Source organism: Podarcis cretensis, assembly GCF_951804945.1.
Source record: "Podarcis cretensis genome assembly, chromosome: 12".
NCBI classification, from domain to species: Eukaryota; Metazoa; Chordata; class Lepidosauria; order Squamata; family Lacertidae; genus Podarcis; species Podarcis cretensis.
In genome coordinates, this window is record NC_137181.1 from 55,931,160 (window position 1) to 55,953,042 (window position 21,883).

General features: G+C 40.7%; 1 protein-coding gene and 1 long non-coding RNA gene across 2 annotated transcripts in view; one reads left to right on the plus strand and one right to left on the minus strand.

The window, feature by feature from the left end:
• BBS9 (Bardet-Biedl syndrome 9) overlaps positions 1 to 13,578 on the plus strand; it is a 235,887-nt gene extending 222,309 nt beyond the window's left edge. Inside the window, exon 22 of the mRNA XM_079947531.1 lies at positions 8,255 to 13,578. Within this exon, the coding sequence (XP_079803657.1) occupies positions 8,255 to 8,295 (41 nt within the window). The 3' untranslated portion in view covers positions 8,296 to 13,578. The remainder of the gene's footprint in view (positions 1 to 8,254) is intronic.
• On the minus strand, positions 344 to 20,485 carry LOC307199678. Its single transcript, XR_013832111.1, has 7 exons — positions 19,979 to 20,485; positions 15,548 to 15,700; positions 14,089 to 14,253; positions 8,745 to 12,384; positions 5,095 to 5,375; positions 2,351 to 2,556; positions 344 to 631 (listed from the first exon to the last, which is right to left on the minus strand). It is a non-coding gene; the product is annotated as an uncharacterized lncRNA (long non-coding RNA).
• Between the last annotated feature and the right edge of the window lie 1,398 nt (positions 20,486 to 21,883).

The window sequence follows — 21,883 nt, forward strand, 5'->3', positions numbered from 1 at the left end:
CTATTAGTTCACACTTAAATCCATCTTGGCTGTGAGCCCTGGAAGACCTGCTCCCTGCCTTACATGCCTTTTCCTATCTGGCCTGGGAGGGCAGGGCCTGGACTGACTCCAGCTACAAAAGTTGAGGCTGCTGAAAAGGTCAGAGACCATCTTGGCTGTCTCTTAGTGCAGACTCAGATCATCAAGCCTGAGCTTCCACAGCTGCTGCCTGCCATGGACCAACGTTGGCAGCAATAGCAGCAGATATGTTAGAGGCTCATGATAATAAAACTCCCATCAGCCAGCATGGCCAATTGTCATGCATGTCATGGAGAGCATCAGGTTTGGGAAGGCTGTCTTAGAAAGATGAATGGAACAAGACGTCTCTGACCCCTCTTAATACCAGGAAAATCACAACTTTATGATTCCGTGAAGTACCATTAACCCCAAGAAGCAGCTCTTCCCAAACCAGGTTGGGATAATGAGGGCAATAAGACTCCATAAGGCTTGTCAGTGCCCTTGTAGAGGCATGTTTTAGCTGATACTCCTTCCTGTAACTTTGCACCCACTTCCAGGCATTCTGTGAACTCCAAAATTTGAGGCTCACTCTAGGAAACCCAGATGTCATCTTTGCATGGCCTAGCATTGATTGCTAACAAACAGGATAACCAAAAATTAACATACGATAAAATGCACAGCAAAGTGCTGAGGCTTTTCCTCTTACTTTCATGTGACTTTTCTGTTCTTTTGAATAAAAGCCAAGAGTGACATTTATCAAGAGATTGCTTGCGGGAGAAAGGTCTCGGAGCATTAAAAAACAACAACGCACACTATAGGTTAAAAGCAATGTGTGAAACCCAAGATTGGAAAATATGACATGAAAGTAATTTTCCCTGGCTATTGTTTTCAAGCACATTCCCCCCCCCCAAAAAAAAATCCCCCAGTGCTTCCTCCTCTCGACTTAGGCTCCAAAGCAAAATGTCATCAAATTGTAAAACATTATTGTATATTATTTCCAGAGGCGTTTATGGAAAGCTTGAATATTATTTTGTTCTTCACACTATAATAGTCCCTTGTTAAAATAAGAAACGGCACATTTGAAGAACAGTTATTCACCAGTGGTTAGCAAGCACTGATGAACCTGCAGACCAGGGGTCAGCAAACTTTTTCAGCAGGGGGCCGGTCCACTGTCCCTCAGACCTTGTGGGGGGCCGGACTATATGTTGCCATGATTCTGACCCACATTTTTGGCAAAAACTCTTATTGGGACCAACCCCAACGTTGCCCAAATGTGATTTTTTTTTTTGGGGGGGGGGTGTTCCCTCATACATCCATGCTGCTTCCTTTGCGTTTTACGCATTGACAGTTATTATTTCTCGTGTAAGGCAGAGGGGTGGGGGGCTGAGATAAGCGCACCATTCCTGTCAGCCCTGGAGAGCATGTGCACATGTGTGGGTGAAGGGAAAAGCCATTGGCCACGCTAAGTCAGGCTGGCGCTGCTCAAGCAAAAAAGTTCTTTTCCCCACGTGAGGGAAGACAGGGTGGCGACGGCTATTTACCTTTCCATGGCTCAGCACTGCCGCCACTCCTGAGGTGCCTCTGAGCCCCTCCCGCCGCAACTGCCTTTCTGAGGTCAGTCGCCGGCAATTCCATGGTGGAAATCCGAACTGTGGCTCCTTTTCCCTATTCCTCACTCCCCACCCCGGAAGAAAAGATTGCTGCGTGCGCAATGGATGGGAAAGGGGCTTGTCTCAAGCAGCCGCCCACCTCACTTTTGACCCCCAAGCCTGGCTGAGTTGCAAAAACCATCGTGCGTGTGCACTATGCTGGCTGCCTGGATTCCTGGACCGTCCGCAGACCGGATCTAGAAGGCAATTGGGCCTGATCTGGCCTGCCGGATCTAGAAGGCAATTGGGCCTGATCCGGCTTGCCGGCCTTAGTTTGCCAACCCATGCTGTAGATGTTCTTCAACACTTAACAAATGTGTAGCTGTTCCAAACTGGCTGTGATAGGATAATAAGTATGAAGGCTGGGATTCCAAGAGCAACTTGGTAGGCATGTTTACTATCAGATGCAATAAGGTTTTCCACACATGCAGTTTTCCCATCTAGTGGCCCAGTTTCTTTTTCCAATCCAGGTTGATGGATCTTTTTCCTTGTAGAGAGCTTACAACAAAGATCAACCAAAAACGCCCAGTTTTGTTTCACAGTTCTATTCACAGACTGCGGCGGTGTGGGGACATTTTGGGAAATGATTTCAGGGGTGTGGGAGAAAAGATATCTGGGGAAAGGGGGCAAGAGAAAAGAGGCATAAATCCTGCAACGTTTGGGGGCAGAAGAGTATCATTACATTTGCAAAGTTAGAGGCTTACCTTGAAAAGAGGAGGATTTGATATCCCACAGCCTTTGCCCCCCCAGATGTCGTTTTGCCACTGCCGCATATTCCCCTCAAAATGCATCTTTTGGATGGGAGCCGTGTTGTGATGTAGCCATTTTCCTGGGCCATGTTGGGGAAGAAAGTGCTCCCCAGGTGGGAAAGAGAGGCCACTGGAGCTGCGAAAAAGAGCACTGCTGCCAACTGCAGCAGCAAAACTAAGTATTAAAAGGTGTGTGGGGGAGAGCAAGCCTGAAACCCTGTTTTTCAAATTAAGCCCACCCCTTTTCCTGGAAATTTAACAATACTACTCCCCCCCCCAAAAAAAAAGAGGTAGAGAATTTGTTATATACCCTTTATTGTCTGCCCTTGAAGTAGCAAAAAAGTTAATTTCTTGAACTTTTGGCTCAGCTTGTCTCCAATCAATCTAGATCTTCTATTACCCCCCCTCCCCACTGATTGTGTGGGGAAAGAGGAGCCCTTGTGAGTCACAACAGTTGTTGTGTATCTTTACTGCAATGTATGAGGAGGCTCTTTGTGCAACTGATTTTTCCTTGTGGCTGTACATGTGGGACCAAGAAATCTTTTCATACAGCCTGTCACTACTTGGGTTTTCTCATCTTGCACTTTGTAACTCTTGTAAAACAAATTTATCCCAGCCTGATTCTAAAATGTACTTCTCCAAGTTGGATCAATACCTTTAACGTTGGTTTCGCAGTGGCACTGAAGAGTCATGACAGCGTTTGAGACTGGAGTCAAAAAAAGAACAATACATCTATTGAGTCATAAGCAAGGTTCTACCAAAACAGAATTAGCATTTACCTTCTATTGTTTCAGTACAAGAAGCCTATTGCTATGTAGCATCTCCATTTATTTCTGTAGGGCGAGAGCTAGTGCTTGTCTGAACACAGAGATTGATGCCCTACATCCCTCCACTAAAATGAATTGGGAAGCTCCATGTGTTCATTGGAATTTCTACACCTGGAACAGATTGCTTAATTAGACATCGGTATTCAGTGCTTGTTGTTTCAAAATAAATCCAGTTATGCAAGGAATGAAGCATGATGATCTTTGTGCATATTGTGTGAGAGCTAATGTTTGTCGGCTTTGTACTTATTTGATTTCCCCCTTCTAAATTCAGTTACTATATTGTTTCATATTTTGTCTAGTTGACGTTTAGAGAACTATTCTCACATTGCCTGTAGGTTTCACCTGTGATGCAGGCTATTCTTGTTAGCATATTTTTTTTGAGCATATATTGTTCACATAAAGGAACATATGCAATTATAATGAGTTAACAGGAATATTAGCAGCTCAGACTGCCAGAGGTTACTTAGATCAGTGGCAGGATCTGTCCTCTTTAGCAAGGAAGCCAAGAGTTTTCAGTTGTGATGTATAAACTACAGTTGGCCAATGTGAATGGCAAGCTGTTGTAACTCGCATCTCTTTAAGAGGTCTTGGCTCTTCTTGCAGGCAGATGCTTGGTGGCTGCTCTTCCAAAAAGCAATGGTATAAAACTGTTGGAAAATGTTGCCCTCAAGGTAATTCTCCCCTGTAGTTTTGTCTGTTGGTGAGAATAGTTGCTTTCCTCATTAATGAAGGAGGCCAATCTGATACGCCTCTTCCGTTAAGCAACCAACAATGAACCAAGTAATTCAACCAATATAGTGTCAATTCTTCTTGTAAAAAGCATAGGAAAGAATGTTTTAATTATATCTGCCCCTCCATGCTTAAGGGTATTCCGCTAAAGGAATCCGGGGGTGTTGATATAGTCTGAAGCCCGGCTGGGGGCTAGGGCCTTGACACGACCCCGACAGGAACACCAGGGGGAGCTTGAGTTGGTTCACATCGACAGGGCTCCCCCTACCCGTGGCTTACCCTCACTGGACTTCCTGCACAATGGGCAGGAGTCAGATATAGATATAGGAGTCAGGTCCAATCAATGCCTAAGCCAATACCGCTCACATTCTGTAATTCAATAAAGTTGTGGCCAAAATTTGCCCAACCACAGAGCCTAGGGCTTGCTGATCAGAAGGTTGGCAGTTCGAATCCCCGCAACGGGGTGAGCTCCCGTTGCTTGGTCCCTGCTCCTGCCAACCTAGCAGTTCGAAAGCACGTCAAAGTGCAAGTAGATAAATAGGTACCACTCCGGCGGGAAGGTAAATGGCGTTTCCGTGCACTGCTCTGTTCGCTAGAAGCGGCTTAGTCATGCTGACCACATGACCTGGAAGCTGTATGCCGGCTCCCTCGGCCAATAAAGCGAGATGAGTACCGCAACCCCAGAGTCGGTCACGACTGGACCTAATGGTCAGGGGTCCCTTTACTTTACCTAATATCTGTGTCCTTGTGTTATTTCCAACGAGGGGGTGGATGCGGGGTCTCGACACGCAATGAACAAATTCAACCAATATAGTGTCAATTCTTCTTGTAAAAAGCATAGGAAAGAATGTTTTAATTATATATGGGGCTGAATGCTGCCATCTTTGCTTTTTTTAGCCAGTGGTTATGGGGGCGAAGACACCCGCAGTTTTTTCACCACCTTACTGTACGTATACTGTCTTTATGGTTCATCATCTCACTCATTAGTTAACCTCCACATGAGGCAACTTGCTCCTCCAGTCCTGGTTTGAGTCGAAACCATAGTTTGCCCTTTCATCTGAACCAGCAAACAGTGGCTTGCACATGCATTACAATCCTGGATCATTATTTATAGTGTCTTTCTGACTATAATGTAGGAAGCACCCTCCGTATAGCTTTAGCATAGACTTATTCTAATACAAAGTGTGCTAGTCAGGTCACATCTTCCATTAGTGGTGTAAGCTGGGTTGAGGGTGCAGGAAGAGGCAGAAATGTCAAGTCATTAGCTGGTATCTGATATTCTGGTTGCTTTATAACTGGACTTGCGCTTGCATCAGTTCATGTTGCTCAGCTGCTTCTTTTGAAGATAAATATTCCCAGCCTTAAGGTTATGGTAGGAAGTTCTTGAAAGAGGCTCTTAAGAAATCTTTGCTTAGGCAGCCATTCTGTAAAATGAGCACAGAAAACATACAATCAACTAATCCAACAGAATGCCTATAGAATTCTACACATAGCAAAAGGGTATAGTAGTATATTTAAATTTCTTTTGCACTTTGAGGCTTAGAAAGTGCATTCCAGAAGTGAAGTAAATACTTATTTAAATAAAGTGTTATAATTTCACACACACACACACACATACACACACACCTTCAGTATTTCCATACAAATTTCTTTAGAATACCCTTCCTGTGCATTTGCATTACTTGGGGCAGATTACAGCAATTAAAAACAAAGCTATCCCATTAAAAACCAAAAATTATCAGCAGATAAAAACATTCTTAAATTTCTGATTTACAATCCTATTTCTGTCACCTTCATCACACACTTTAGACAAGTCACACTTGCTCTTTTCTTATAAATTGAGATCAGGGATCAATTGCTTACTCAGGATGGGGATAAGAAGGAGATAGTAGCCAGGTTTCAGCAACACACAATGAGGATTCGCGAATGTTATGCATTATACAACATTAGCCTAAGTGTTAGATATGGGTTTCTGATGAGTGCTTTACTGAACCCTTCTGGAATCTTGTATATATGCCAGTAAAGGTTTGAGAATATGTCTCATATGGTCACATAACTTGGATTGTCCTGGGGTCAACTTCTAAATTGCAAAGTTTCACATTTTACTTGGGGGTTTTGTTTTCTCCTTCTCTTTCAGACCACAAGTTGATGAACTCACACTAGTATTGTTCAGCGGGCCCCAAATGCTATTTCAGCTTGTTCCTGTCCGAAGGCTCTGAAATAGACATTTTTTGGCATATGTTCATGGGAGAAAGATTATATGTAGAGAAAAAGGAAGCTGGGTCTTCCCACTAAAAATGTTGTTGTTGTTGTTGTTGTTGTTGTTAAGTGATTTTGAACAATAGATGCATTTTTAGAAGATCATAATTATATTATCATAATAATTGTAGCTTAAGGATTCTGGGAAATTTGCCAGCTTGCCAATGAGATACCTAATACATAACTATATACAATTCATTTCCTTTAAATAAGGCCCACCTGCACAAGAATCTTGTTGTGATTGAAACATATTATTTTTCAGAATCAAAAATGGTTGCTAAATCTTCCCTTAGAAGGGGATGACAGAAAGTGAAAATGTCCCAAGAAGTGAAAATACTTGTGTCAGAAAATGGAGAGAATTACTAGAGCTCTTATTTGAGTTCCATGTTTCCCCCTCGCTGTATAGAATTTCTAGAGAGCCCTCAGGTGATAACTGCCATTGATCCATCATTCTCCTATCATCAGCTAGTTTAATAATAATACCTTTATTGTCAATGTACAACCTGTGTACAATGAAATTAACTGATTCTTAATCATTATTAACATCACATATTTCTCTTGAGAAATCATAAATATTGGAAGAAAAGAGGCTGCAGCAGCTATCAGATTTAATTTCATGCAGTAGCCATCTTCCAGTACCCCTTCCTTTTTAAAAGGCGCTTTGCCATTATTTATCCAGGCTGTGTTGTATCCTTCTTTCCTATGCCATGGGCCTGGTGGTCACAGGAAATTTGGGTCTCGCTATTTCATTAGCCCATTAAACCATATGTAGTTTGCTAAATTCTAAATCATGGCTGCTGCTTTTTTTGTTTTTATATTTGCATGATTTTAAAATTGTACATTTTGATCATTTGTCTGCCTTGTGTAGTTTTAATTATATTGTAGCTTTATTTTTACCTGCCTCCATGAGAACAGTAAACAGAATACCAGTGGATTAAAGAAATGACTCAATGAATGAATGAATGAATGATGCCATTTTCAGCAAATGTGCCTCTCAAATATTTGTCTTTTGGATTTCAAACTGATTCCCCCCACCCCAGCAACTTTGTCTGTGTGTATGTGTGTTTTCATTCTCTTGATTAGTATCTGTGGTTTTTCTCAGTTTATTATAATCTGCCCTTTTAATTAACCTACTGCTTGACTCTCTCTTCCTGGCCATTAATGAAGTTATTAAATGAGACAGCATCTTATGGTGATCCCTGCCGCACCTCAGCGTGTGCTAACAGCACAGAACAAAAGAAGGTCCATCGCAAGATGACCTTTGCCAGTCCAACCCAACTCTCCACATGGTCCTTTTAATTGTCTTTTGGAAAGCAGACACTTTGGAGAAAGGAGCCTCAGAGACCCTGGGGGAATTAATGCTCTTGCTGAGACTTCATTGCTTTGGTCTTTTGTGTCCCCAACGTGTTTTTCCACTGAGCTGCTGCTCTTGATTAGCCTTTGAGGTGCTTTGCATCTCTCTCTGGCTCTAGATCCTCTGTAAAGTTTGTTCAGTTTCTTAACAACATACCCAGCCACTTTCTCATGTGACCCAATTCTTAAGAACCAAAAACGACAGAGAAGTTGGGATGGAGGAATTGAAATCTGAATTGAACTATTCACCATTTATAGATTCCCGTTTCTCTTCCAAAGGCAGTTTTATTATTCCCCTTCCTTGCACCGTCAACATAAAAGGCGGAATTAATGGAGAGATAATTTTAAAGAAACCATCTCCCTGACTAATGGGTTGTTACAGACAGTCCTCCCAAGGTGTCGGCCAGTTATAAAGGAACAGCACTTTAAAACTATGCCTCTGGAAAGTTTATTCGTTCTCTTATCTCTTCTAAGGTTAGGTACACTTGGTCAAAGGGGCATAGAAGAACTGAAGTGCCTCTGTAATTTGCAAAGTAGTGGAATACCAGGAAATTAAATTACTGGAAAGTATTGACTTTGGTGATACTCAGGACTTTGGCAGGCAATAGAATTGCAAGGTATTAACATCAAGGCTGCTAGGCATAACCACATTTAGACATAATCTTCTTTTTTTCTTTCTGTTTCTCTCTAGATTTGCCACAGGATGAATTACAGGAAGCAGAAAAGCCATGAAAAGCGCAAGAGAACCCTCAGGAGGATTTTTAAAATCTGTGCATTTACAATCCAGCAGGAACAATTTATTTTCCTCTGTAGTGAACGCAACCAACCTCAAGAAGGAAGTCCACTAACAGTGCAAAATGCTTCCAATTGCATCCAGGCACCTGGCTATCCCTTACTTTGACACACTTTCTTATTAACAGGTTCTGGACCACTTACTAAGCAGTCATATACGTATGGGGTTATAAGTGCTCTTTAGAAATTCTGATGCTCAATCAAAGACTTTATATACCAAGATATGCACGTACACACACAAACATTTCATGCGTATATCTCAATTTTTAAGCCTTTCACTGCCCAGTCTGACTTGAGGATTGTTAATTTTGCCCTAATGTTACAGCTTTGATAAAAGTTAACAATCTCCCTGTCCCCCTTCAGCTAATGAACTATGTTACTGGACTTACCATTTAATATCCTCAATAATACATCTTTCCCTTTTCCGGCTCCCTCCTGATGTTATTCTTGATAGTAAAATCTTCATACCTGGCTTTTGGAAGTTCTGAAACTCAGGGATATAAAAATGAGACTAGTTTAATTATTCATTTATGCCTCAACCATATATTTTACAAAATTCCAAATCTGATATACATATGGCATCTTGGTGGGCAGATTCAGAGAGTGGATTTGATTTTAACTATGTAACTTCATTGCACATATCTACCAGTCTCAACTTTCAGGGTTCAATCCTAAAATGTTGGTGTTTGGATATGAAATAGCAGATTTCATACAATCTTGTGTTTGAGAGTTGCAGCCCTAAAATGTCAGGTGTTGGCTCTAAAATTGAGTATTTTATATACGATAACGTTCACAAGAAAGCATTTGAAAGGACTAATGATGTCAAGATGAAAATAGGGTTAATTCAGGAATATGTACCATTGTGTGAAAATAACTCAGGTCTGGCTCCAACGCTACATGCTTTAATTAAGGCATATGCTTCTACTTTTGTTTTGGTCTAGTTGGTGCACTAGATTACAAAATGAAAAAGCCACTGAAAGTATCACTCAAGGATTGGGTGCAGAGATAAGTATCACCTGACCCACCTCAGATTAAGCATATATTGTTGGCAAGGACTAAGTTATGGGTAAAATATAGCCTGTTAATCGTTTTAAAATAAGCATATGCTTAACTCTTCCACTGAAATAAGTGGTACTTAAATATACTTTATTCTGGATGGATCACGCCCAAAGTCAGTCATTTCCTTCCATTTTGGGTCCTGTGAAAAATCACTACACGATTACCATTTTCCATTGTAGAATTTTTGTCTTCTGCAAAATTGGGCACAATTCCAATTCCTCTTTTTCTTCTGCCTGTGAATACTGGAGAAGAAAGCATCTCAGTCTTATCTCTGTCGCTTTGTCTGTAAATTGGCTTGTTTTGAATGTTCTGCTCACCCCTCAGCATCCACTTCCTGTTTGTGTTCGGTCAGATCGGGGTTAGGGTAGCCTATTTGCTGTGGCTGGTTTAGTATTCAGAGGAAGTAGTGCTATAAAGTTGTATCTGTCCCGCTTTTTGCTGACTTCAGTTTTTTTCTGGTAAACTCGCATTGTAGCTGTAGACTCTTGGCTAGCCAGGTGCCCATATTTAGATTTCTGTTTCTCTGCCCATAGAGGCCTTTGGGGGATGTATTTGGGACTAAGCCCAAATCAGTGATGCAGATTTGCTTAGTGTTAGTTTGTGCAATATTGCAACCTTTGGATTTGAAGTCACAGTTCAGTGTTGGCTGCCCCGGAACTCTTTCTAATGCAGGAGAATGGTTTGGATTATGGCATCAACACACTTTGGGCAAGCTTTTATTTGTGTGTCGTATCTCTTTAGATGCTGCTTTGTTCTCTTCCTGCTGCTGGATCTTTGTTTCAACATGGCTGTCACAGTTCAACATGTCTTTCATGGTGAGGGCCTCATCCTGAGGGTGTGTGGGTAGGACCCAGATTTTAGGCTACATTCCTTCCTACGCATTTTCCTGCAGGAGAAAGTTGGAAACTCATGAAATGGACCTGTTGTGTATTAACGGGAAGCACGTGTGTGTGTGTGTGTGTGTGTGTGTGTGTCTTTCCCTGTTTCAGGGACCACTGAACATCCAGGGGGAACTAATCAATTCCCTAAGCTCTTCAGTTTAAACATTAAACACAGTTCTAAAAGCCTCTTTTGTGGTCACAGTTCTCTTCCAGATAATTCTGATAAAATGTCCTATTTTGCCACTCTTTATTGTTGCATGTGATGGCGTGCCTGCGGTTACTTTATTTTTAAAAATGATAGTGGTGCTTGATTTCTTCCTGAGCAACTTCTTTAGAATTTTAAATGTCATTGTTTTTCAGAAGAATTAGGTCAGTGTTTCACAGAAGTACCGGTAAAAAATAGAATGAGCAACTGAAACCAAAAACACTCCCCTACACTGCGCTCCAGCTATAGTGGGAAGGACAGGTGGACTTGGGGAAGAAAATAGGTCTGTTACATTGGTGTCATTCCCCTGGTGTGGTAGATCTGGGTCTGGGCTTTGAGTTAACACTATGTGTCTGAACATTCCTCCGTATTACCCCGTGTCAAAGATACTGTGTCAGGGAGAAAAACTCCAGTCTAGCCTTTGCCTTGATATCAAACTTCTATATATAGAAAGGCTTTTTTGTGAGAAAGTTTGCCATCATGAGAGACTCCACTTGCAGGTTGAATTGTTACCACTTTCATTAAGACCATTGCAAAAGAGGCTAGGGTCAAGCAAATGCTTTGCCCAACTTCATATCGAAAGACTAGAAGCAGAACTACCAACTTCCATGATGTCCAAGTCCATTTTCTCCCCAGGAACAAAGAATGCAGTAATATATCCCATAGCCACAATTGTCAGCAGAAAGCTCCAGATTAGAGATCGGAATATCCCACGCCCTTTTAACAAGTAAAAGCTGTCACCAACATGGAAAAAGGGGTGTCTCCCCGCCTAGGGATGTGGGTGATTTAATGTTGCAAGGTTTATGAGAAGATGTAAAAATAAAAATCCTACTTCAGCTGGGCAGCTAAGCCTCTGCATTTGCATGTAAAGCAGTGGAGGCGATCAGACGATGCACGACTATTTCCTGGAAAGGTCTCACTAGCTCATTCCACTTGTAACCCTAAGCCAACCCATGGTTTAACACAATGAGCAAATGTGTGGGTTCCTGGAATCAAGATCGCAGTCTCGGGTCCCCTCCCTTGGTCCTGCTGCAGACATGCTGCTCAGGACCAAACTGTGGCTTAGCTGAGTGTAACTTGTAAACTGGGTCACCACCTGTGATGGATATAGAATATCTGTAAAACAGGCTAAGTTGGCTGATTCTGCAAAGTAAGAGTTTGGGGCTTTTAAAAATGGAAGCAGGCCAACAGAGACTCGGTTTTGTCACATACATATCAATGTTAGTTTTCTATGATTCTAAGCATAAAGTTAGTGAAGCGTGGTATGGAATTTCTATTGAAATTCAGGAGAGTCCCTTAGGAACGTTTTACTGTTCTCAAACATTTATGACAGGCATGCACAAGATGTCCTCTCTGGGTGGGACACCAGTTGTGTATTGTGAATCCTCGGCTGTTTGATCTAAAGCACCTGCATTTATGGCCCCAGTTGGACCGGATAACAGTATCTGTAAAACAGGTGGAAGCCTTCAGTACATGGTTGGTGTAGCACACCCAAGGGCCACAATTTGTGCAGTCTTGGCTTCTGATGTGAATAGAAATAGTGTGAGAACACCAGGCAGTTACACAGTTCCCATTCACATCAGGACAACCTACTAGACAGAACTACAGTATTTATAAAGAAATAAAGAAAATGTGAATAATTCTTGGATAAAGTATGAGTAGTAATAACACACGGAGGTCTTTTACCTTTTCGATAAGATGGAGCAATTAATTACATACACGAGTTCATTTAGGAGGCAGGAAGCAGTGCAGGTGAGTCACCATTTTCATTTCCCTTGGCTATGTGGATGAAAGTAGCTCAAAGGACATTGCCATTTGTAGCGTAGATAATAACGTAACAGAATGCCCTCCAACGTAATATCTGTTACAGTGTGATCATCTTGACTGCCAAAAACAGAAAAGTCAAAGCCAAATGTGTTTAAAATTAAATATAAGCCAATTGGGTGGAGGGTGGGGGCTGCTGTGCAAAAGTCAGCACCCATGTTTCTGAACACAGTGAAGAAAATACTGCTAAGTCAAGTGTGGGACTCTGAAGCGATATTAAGTTGGTTACATGGCTAATAAAGAGGTCACAATCCTTAGTGTAAATTGAATTTTCTTGTGTTAGTTATTTATATTTTCAGTAAGGGATAAGAATATATTTTTAAAAAATGTTCATTTACAATCAGACACGCTTTAAATATGCAGAATGGGTGTTAACGTCATCAACTTATTTAAAGAGTATGCTCTATTTTTATGAGATGCTTGTACCAAAACAAATCTTTGTCTTTGTCAAATATATTATAGGCATATATAAATGTAGGAATTGTGAGCAAAGTGTTTTATGTTCTAGCCAATACATCACAGATGCTAACTTGATATAGTTTGAACTTTCTACCGTTTTTCAAAAGTATTTTCTAACTTGCATCCTTCAACAAAAATGTCCAATTTAGATTTCTTTAAAGAGCTGAATATTCTGTAGTACTTGATTGCTGAAGAATATTTGTACTCTGATCCACAGAGCAGGTAAGCATGCATAGTTGCATCTTCATTGGTTGAGTTATTTAATGGCACGAAAAGCCTATTCTACAAATCAGTTAAATCAAAGCATTTAAAATGATGTTATCTAAGTTGTGGAGGGAGATGAAGGGAGGTTTAAGAGCTACTATACAGCGTTCTGTCATTTGTGGATTGTGCTATAATAACTATTTCTAGTCTGCCTTTCCATTTTACAGCTGTTACTAACGTAAAGCAATTCATTTGTAGACAGAACATGGACTTGTTACATTGTCCACAATTCTGAACTACATTAAAACCTGCAAATTGTTTTTGCTATTTTGCTATGAAAATAGTATTAGGCAAAGAGTAATACATGTCGTTTTCTATTAGATTTTATTTCAATAATACAAGGTTTCTTATTGTCATCTATAGTTCTGTATTAGGTGTACACTTGATATTTTTGTTGTTATATATGGAGAATAATTTACTGCCACAAACCAAAGGATGTTGGGCGAGGATAATTTTCACGTTAAATATGGAAGTAGAAATATACCATTATTTATGTACTGTGCTAAATAAAATATTGTCTTTATCAAAACAGCAATTTTTACACATTTTTTGAAATGGATTTATTTGCCTCTGAAATCTTTTTAAATTATCAGTCTTCTGCAAAAGCAAAAAGTAACTAGAGATAGGTTGTTGAATGAGATTTGTGGTGCATCTGATAAAAAAAGTTTAAATAAAAACATTTTACCCTACCTTTTGGAAGGAAAATTGCCTTTTGTTCTAGATGACTTGATGGTTCAGGATTTGACTGCCTTATCTCCTATTGTTTGTTCAGCCATTATCACCCTTAGTTAAGCATGGCATGTTGCTAGCTATTGCTCTGTCTTTATGGCAGGCTGAAGCCAGCATCCTGTTTGAGCTGCTGGCTTCTGTTTCAGGGATCAAATGTTACATCCAATTTCTTGTAGCCTTAACAAATCTATGCATCTGTGTAGTTTATTTAGCAAGATCAGTTCAAATCTACAGCACCTAAGTGACACAATTGAAACATACTTTATGACCTGTTTGGGGAGGAAACTCGTAAGGTTGTTTGCAGTTCTTTACCCAATTTTTTTTAAGTACCGAGAAGAGTCATTCCTGGGGAAGGTTTGTAGTTCAGTTGTGACATCTCCAGTTAAAAGTCTTTCAGGTAGCAGAGCTGGGGAAGACATTTGCTGTCACTGTACTGGGCAATGTGGAACCAATGGCCTGACTTCATGCAAGATAGGTCTGGAAGAGAGATAAACATTTTTTTAAAGTGTTACGCATTCATGTATTCTTAAACCAGGACTGTTCTGTTGTCTAGCTGAGAATCTGGAATCCCAAGGATCGTAGCATACCTTGTACATGTAGTTGAGATCAGAGGAAAGTGATGTGGGACGTTTGGCTAAAAACAGGTTGCAGCTACATGGACCAGGCTTCCTCAGCCTACAATTCCCATCATCCCTGACCACTGGTCCTGCTAGCTAGGGATCATGGGAGTTGTAGGTCAAAAACATCTGGAGGGCCAAGGTTGAGGAAGCTGACATGGACAGTCCTGGCCCAGATGCCAGGGAATATGAGAGGACATATAGAGGTGGCTGTAGGTTATTGACTTCTGCCCTTGACCATCACCTGAGCAAGTGGCTTATCTCTTCTGGTTTTGTTACCCCCCTTTCCCAAAAATAAGTATTCCCAAGTTTTGCAAATGTTCCATCTCTCACCTATTCTGCTCTTTACCTGTTCGAAATTCCCATTGGGGCTAGAAAGAGGCATGGATTGTTTGACTTTTATGCTAATCTGCACGGTTTCTGCGGAACTTCTATTGTGCCTTCCAATCACATCTCATCCCCTCTGGAATGTGTATCCCACAATCCTACTGTGGTTTGTGCTGCTTATGAGTGAAACCATTTGTGGGTGGTTGTGCCAGTGGGTAAAGCCCATGAATGAATGAATGAATGAATGAATGAATGAATGAATGCGTCAGTTGCCTTATAAACTTGCTTTAATTCTCCGCTGCAAAAGGTGGAATGGCTAAGAAAGGACTTGCTGAATTTGGTTTCCATAATCTTTCCAAGGGAACTTTATAGATTCAAAGACTGCAGTGCCAGACTAAGAGCACATCTACCCCTCTCACTGCAGTGCAATTATTTTAGCATTTCCAGAAAAACCCATAGTAATTATTCCTACTAGCCACATTAGGACAGATAAAAATCTCATGTTAAAAAAATATGAAACATATGGTATGAAATATGAATTTTAGAAGTCTTTGTCTGCATTGTTGATTTCCCATGTGCTCATATTTTTTTTCATAAGTGTGGCCAAGAGATCACAGTGCAGCTATCTAGCGGTGTTTTATTAGGGTTCAATGTAAAAACAAGTGATTTAATTAGTTGTGGGATTGAAGCAAAACAAAGTTAAGTGATTTGACCTGATATCTTCTGGCAGCGTGTCTTGGCCACCATATCTTAACATCTGCTTTGGGTGAGAGAATAAAAGATATACAGAAAAATAAACATACTGGGAAGGTATGTCCAGACTTTACCAGTTATTAAATACCATTGTATTTCCCAGGTGATTGCAAGTTGTGGGAATCTGAAAAGACTTTGTAATAAGCTAGTAATCACTTGCAGACTGAAACTTCCTTGAAGGGTGACTGCATCTCTTCCTATGAAATCCCTGCATTCAGATTTTGAATCTACAGTAAAAAGAATTTATTATAGTTTAAAAACAACGATCAGATATGTTATTTATGTAAAGCATTTATAAACTGCCCATCTAATCCGGATTCCACAACAATAGTATTCATAATATTTTTTTGTTCAAAAATAAAAATTATATAAAATAGCAATATAAATTACTTTTATGGTTAAAATGCCTGGGTAAATAAAAATGTAAAAAATGAGGGAATTTCAAATTGAAAATGCGAACTGATTATATGGGCCACAATATTACCTAATTTCAATAAGATAAAGAAGGTAAAGACTATTAAATTTTTTCAAAATAAACAATTTAGCTTCATAGTGGTGATTAGGAAGAAACATTTGCAGTTACATCTTAAGTGTCTACCAGGAAGTACAGATTAGCACAGAGCTGATACCATCCCATGGCCATCCATATTACAACAGTATGACCAGGGGGAATAGTGTTCTTGCTCCAAACTTCTGACCATAAGCTCTTGGTAGTCTCCTTTGCGTAAGAACCACAGCTACATTCTGGGGTAGCTTCACTGAGTCGAGAGCCAAATGAAGTCTTGGTTCAGATGCAATGTGAAACATTATGCTAGCCATAGTTAAGAAACCACACCATAATTTGAGCTTTCCAACAAACATCAGCCAAACAATAGTTTAGGGCTGTTTGCCCGCTCTTGATTTCCATCTGCTGTGGTTTATAATTTCATTAAGTTCATTCACCTCTGCTTGGTGCAGAAGGCTCCTGCGGTGGAGCAGCAGCCATAACTGTGGTTGTCAATTGACTGAATTTAGCACAAACAGTGATTTGCAAACTTGCAAGCTTCAAACTGAGGTTTAAGATTTGAAGTTTATGGTTCAGATGTTCAAATAAACCATAATTTTGCTCAGGGTTAAGAACTGGATCCAGCCTGGGGGCTAGATCCTTACTTCCCTCACCCATTGCAGGCCAACTTCGACATTTAGGTGGGGCCACCTTACTGCCAATCACTTGACATCATTACAACTTCAGGCAACAACTTCAAAGGGATTTGCTCTCAGCATCTATCACCTGGTGCCAGGTGTGGGACAAGTGGGTGTGGCCTCATGGGCCAAATGTGGAAGACTGCCAGGTCTAATTAGGTCCCATAGGCTGAAGGCTTCCTACGAATGGTTTAGCTAACTAAAGAATGGATTTGTATTGCACCTGAACCTAGTGTTCTTTGGGGGAATTCTGATGAAATGGACCGTTTCAAAACGTATTGCTGTGTCTACCCTTAATCCACAAAATAATCTAAAGTACAGTGGTATCTCAGGTTACAGATGCTTCAGGTTACAGAATCTGCTAACCCAGAAATAGTACCTTGGGTTAAGAACTTTGCTTCAGGATGAGAACAGAAATTGTGCCGTGGTGGGGCAGCGGGAGGCCCCATTAGCTAAAGTGGTACCTCAAGTTAAGAACAGTTTCAGGTTAAGAACAGACCTCCAGAATGAATTAAGTTCTTAACCTGAGGTACCACTGTAGTTCTGCTGTGGAGTTAAGGAAGAGCTGGCCCTATAAACTGACTGGATAGGATATAGAACCATATCTACGTGGCCCAGAGTATTAGTATTGTATGTGTAAGAATGTTTTGCAGTTAACCCTCCTGCTAGCAAGCACCTTCAGAAGTAGCTCTTCACATCATGCTAATTCAATTAAATTAAGAAGGAATAATCTAATAATTAAAGGATAAAGTAACTGCAATATATTTCAAGCACAGATGAAATCAATTGCTAGAGACACAAAGGGTGTTAACTGTTTTCTTTCCCTGAACATTAATTGGGGTGGAGACAGTTGGGATCCATAAATAATCTAAAGCAATCAGTTTTTCATAGACATATTATAAAGCTGGAGATTCTCCATTGCTGCCTCAGTTGAGGGTTTTTCTATATTTACTTTATTTTGTTTTTTGCCTTGCTTTGTTGTGAACCACTATTGAGTGTATAGTGTATGCAGAATGTGCTGGGTTTACAAATAAAATGTAGAAAAGAAATGTACACATAAAGTGTAGAGAAGAAAATTAGCAAACAGTACTTTTGCTTCCATGCTCATCTCCATTCTACCACTGCTAAAAGAACCGTTGAAAGCGATCCTACCATTTGCAGGGCTCATATTTGGTACTGTTATTTTTTATTTTTTTTGAGGATGGAATAGTTAGGCACTGCTACAAAAGGCACAAACTGTAGGGTAGCAATGGGAATCCCACCCTATTCTTCTCTCACTGCTGCCAGCAGCCACTTACATCCCACTCAAGGCAAAGGGTGCAAGATTCCCACTGGCTTACAGTGGTCTCTCCAGGATTAGGGAAGCAGCCAGCTGTATTTCAAGTCTCCAGCTTGGCAAATTCAGCCCATCTCTTCTCCTACTTTCCTAGATACTTTAACAACCACTAGTGTAGCCCAAACAATTTAAGATTATGATGATGATCTGTTTATTTTTCACATTTCTATCCCATCTTTTCTCCAAAAAGCTCAAGGTGATATGCATTGTTCTTTTCTTCCTATTTTTATATTCACAACAGCCCTGTGAGGTGAGTTGGGCTGAGACACTAACTGGTCCAAGGTCACCCGGCTAAATGGTACGCACCATGCTGAGCTCCTTAAAGAAAATGTGGGATATGAATGCAACAAACAAATAAAAAAAAATTAACATCGTCAACCTCCAAACCATTAGTTGCAATGGATTATGAGAGTCATCTCAAGGATGAATTTGGAAAGAAAAAACTGCACCAAGTAATTACAAGTGTTGATGAAAGAGAATTGCTACCACTTTAGTTATCACAAGAGGATAGCTGCATATTATTAAAAGTCAGTAGAGTGAGAATGAACCACTAGAATATATAGGCACTTAATGGATCAACAGGAAATAGGTTTGAGGATGCATTATCAGGAGGTGAAAAATGCATTATGGAAAGATGCAGTTGAATTGTGGAAATTATACTTCACTGCAGGCAGCCGACGGTTATTGGCTGAGAGTGTTTACCAGCAGTGGAGTCTTGGATTTCTTGAACAATTAAGTACATGTACATTGGGGAGAGGCTGTTGCTGGCTGGCTACAAGGTCAAGGTGGCAACTGTGGTGGCCAATAGCATTACACTGTGGAATATGCTGCATTTGCCTTATGTTGCATGTTTAATAAGAAGAATAAGAATAATTATATTATTTATACCCTGCCCATCTGACTGGGTTTCTGTTTTATGTGGCAACATTCCTTTTATCTTCCTCCTCTTCATCTTGTTGTCCTCGACTGCCATTTTTATTATTTTCTTATTTAGCACTCCTTACTTGGATGGCTTGAGGTAGAGAGGCCACAATGGGAGGGAAGAGTTGTAGAACCAGGACTTTGCTGACTTCAACGTTGGATCTCTGGTGTTTTGTACTGGAGGGATTTGGTTATACTGCTGCTTTCAGCTTTCCAGAGTATGCTCTGCATACTCTGGTTATTGTTTCAGAGAGTAAAGGTAGAGGTTAGATTCATAAATGCAAACTTTTACGAGTTCCTTTGGACTTTATTTGAGTACAGATTTCACAGCAGTCAGCCTGCTTTACATGTGTTCTGATTGTAACGTGTTCATGAAGTCCAAATTCAGCAGGGGCTATTGTGTGGATGAATCATTCAGTAAATGTCAGCTGGTCATCAGATGAGTACTAAGTGGTAACTGACACACTCATCTGGCAATCAGTAGGTGTGTCAAAATGCGTGGAACATTCCAAGGGAGGGCCAAAAGGGAACAGTAATGAGAGTGTGTCTAAAATAGAGTGGTCTCACATCCTGCCCCTCCCTAATTATTTGCACATGCCTCACTGGCTAAATGAGTTCTGATTGCGGATGGCCCTGTGTGAAGCACACGAGTGGATCTGGTACCGGTTTAGAAGTTCCTGAACCAGACATTTTTTTTTTTTGTCCCACTGGGTTGCCTAGAAAAAAAACTGGAAAGGGGAAAGAGGTGTGAAGGAAGAGGAACACCGGATCTGCCTCCTGCCAGCCTCACAGAGCTGTGGGTGTCCACAGCAAGTTCTTTTCCAGAGGCAACAGCTGGTACCCAGATTCTACCACAATGTCTCCAAGAACGCCCACCACTGTGTGACATTTTCCTTTTGCGTAGGACAGGCCATGGTTTGAAGCTAATTACAGCTTCAGGCACACTCTCAGCTGAAGGACAGGACCTTTTTAAAGCTCTCCCACAAAGGCTATTTGACTAAGAGAACAGCAGGGTTTGATCTACTGCAGTTTCATCTCTCTCTTAGCTGATTCCTACCCTCCTTACCTGGCTTCCGTTGTTATGGCCTCTCACCAGAAATTCACTCTCTGAACTTTTGTCCGCACCCAACTCACTCTTCTATGCAGTGGGTCTACTAAAACACACACAAATATGATTGTTAATTTATGCATGCAGCAGCATCAAGGCAACAAGATTTTACAGATTAACACAGTAGGAGGGGGAGGAAATGGGTTTCTGCTCTGATGTACTTTCAATTTCATTTATAGTAAGATCTCTTTTCACCCAAACCCTTAGTATTTACATGCCCAAAACTTAAGTATTGCACACCTCATTCTAGAAATAGCAACAAAGCCATACCCTAAGGCCTGTCAAATAAGGACTGGCTGTGTGTCTGCCATATGTCTATTTTAGCATTAGATATCTGATGATGGTTCATGGTGATGTGCAAGTAATCACATGATACTGTGTCGTACAGATGAACATGAGCCACCCTGCCAACATACTTTCATCCCATGATGCTTTTCACCTTTCTCCCAGGTTTGTGCTTTGTTTTCTATATATTACAACTGCAAGAAATAAATATACAGCAGAGGAGCATATGGCTGGGAGGTAGGAGAAGGAAACTTCAAAAATACATGGCTTATAAAGCCTTAAGTATAAGAAGATTCTCTACCGCAGGGGGTGTTATTCTTGCAATTACAAAGAGGTTGGGATTCTTGCTTCCTCTGCTCTCTGTATTTCTAGGGTTCTTTTCTCCCCTGCTCACTTTTCTCCCTCTCTTGCCAGGAAGGAAAGGAAACATGTGACATGGCATTTGCTGCCCATACACAAACTCTCGGTGCATTTTGTTCTTGAATATGAAGTGTTTAACTGAAACGTACTAAACAACATTCATATTATTATTATTATACCCTATACCCAGAGGTATAGCAAAACAATGGAGCCTATTTGTAGACTGACACATTGTGATACAACATAAAAGGTAAAAGTAAAGGACCCCTGACAGTTAAGTCCAGAACAACTTGGGGTTGCGGCATTCATCTCACTTTACTGGCTGAGGGAGCTGACGTTTGTCCAGAAAGTTTTTCTGGGTCATGTGGCCGGCACCAGAGCAGCACATGGAAACGTCATTTACCTTTCCGCCGGAGCAGTACCTATTTATCTACTTGCACTTTGACGTGCTTTCGAACTGCTAGGCTGGCAGGAGCTGGGACCGAGCAATGGGTGCTCACCCTGTCGCGGGGACTGCCGACCTTCTGATCGGCAAGCCCAAGAGGCTCAGTGGTTTAGACCACAGCACCACCTGCTTCCCGCTATACAACATACATTTGGCTTAATCAAAATCAAGGCTCAGAACTGGAATACGTAAAGTAGTACTGAGCATGTGCAGTTACTATTTCTCATCTCTGAGTAAGTGCAGCCTGCCCATATATGTGATTGCCACATTTTGTTTTTGCTTTCATGCCTTTGTGCTATTTCTATTAATAAACTGTGAGCTGTAACGAGATATAAATCTAATTGTTGCATTCCATCAGCCTACAAGTTAGATGAAAGGATGCTTGTGATTTGTCGTCATCTGTATGTGTAGAGATGAACCTCCTCTCCTTCTCCACATCTGTGGAAGCACTTTGAATGAATGAATGAATTTACTTTATTCGGTCACAGCAGCATAAGCAAAACATCTAAATAAATAACAGTGTGAATCTAAGCGAGTAATTGTTAAATACTGTAAATGGGAGCAAAAACCAACCATAGATTAAAACATATACATGGAATACTTGATTAAGCATAAATAATGGGTGAATAAAAACTAATAAGAAGAATTTAAAAAGACCAGTTAAAACACCTATATGAGGTGGGGCTTCATTGATACAGATCTAACAATATGGGCCTTCATTTTAGGACTATGGAATCACATTAACGTGGGGCCTGCAGAGGACCAGATCTCAG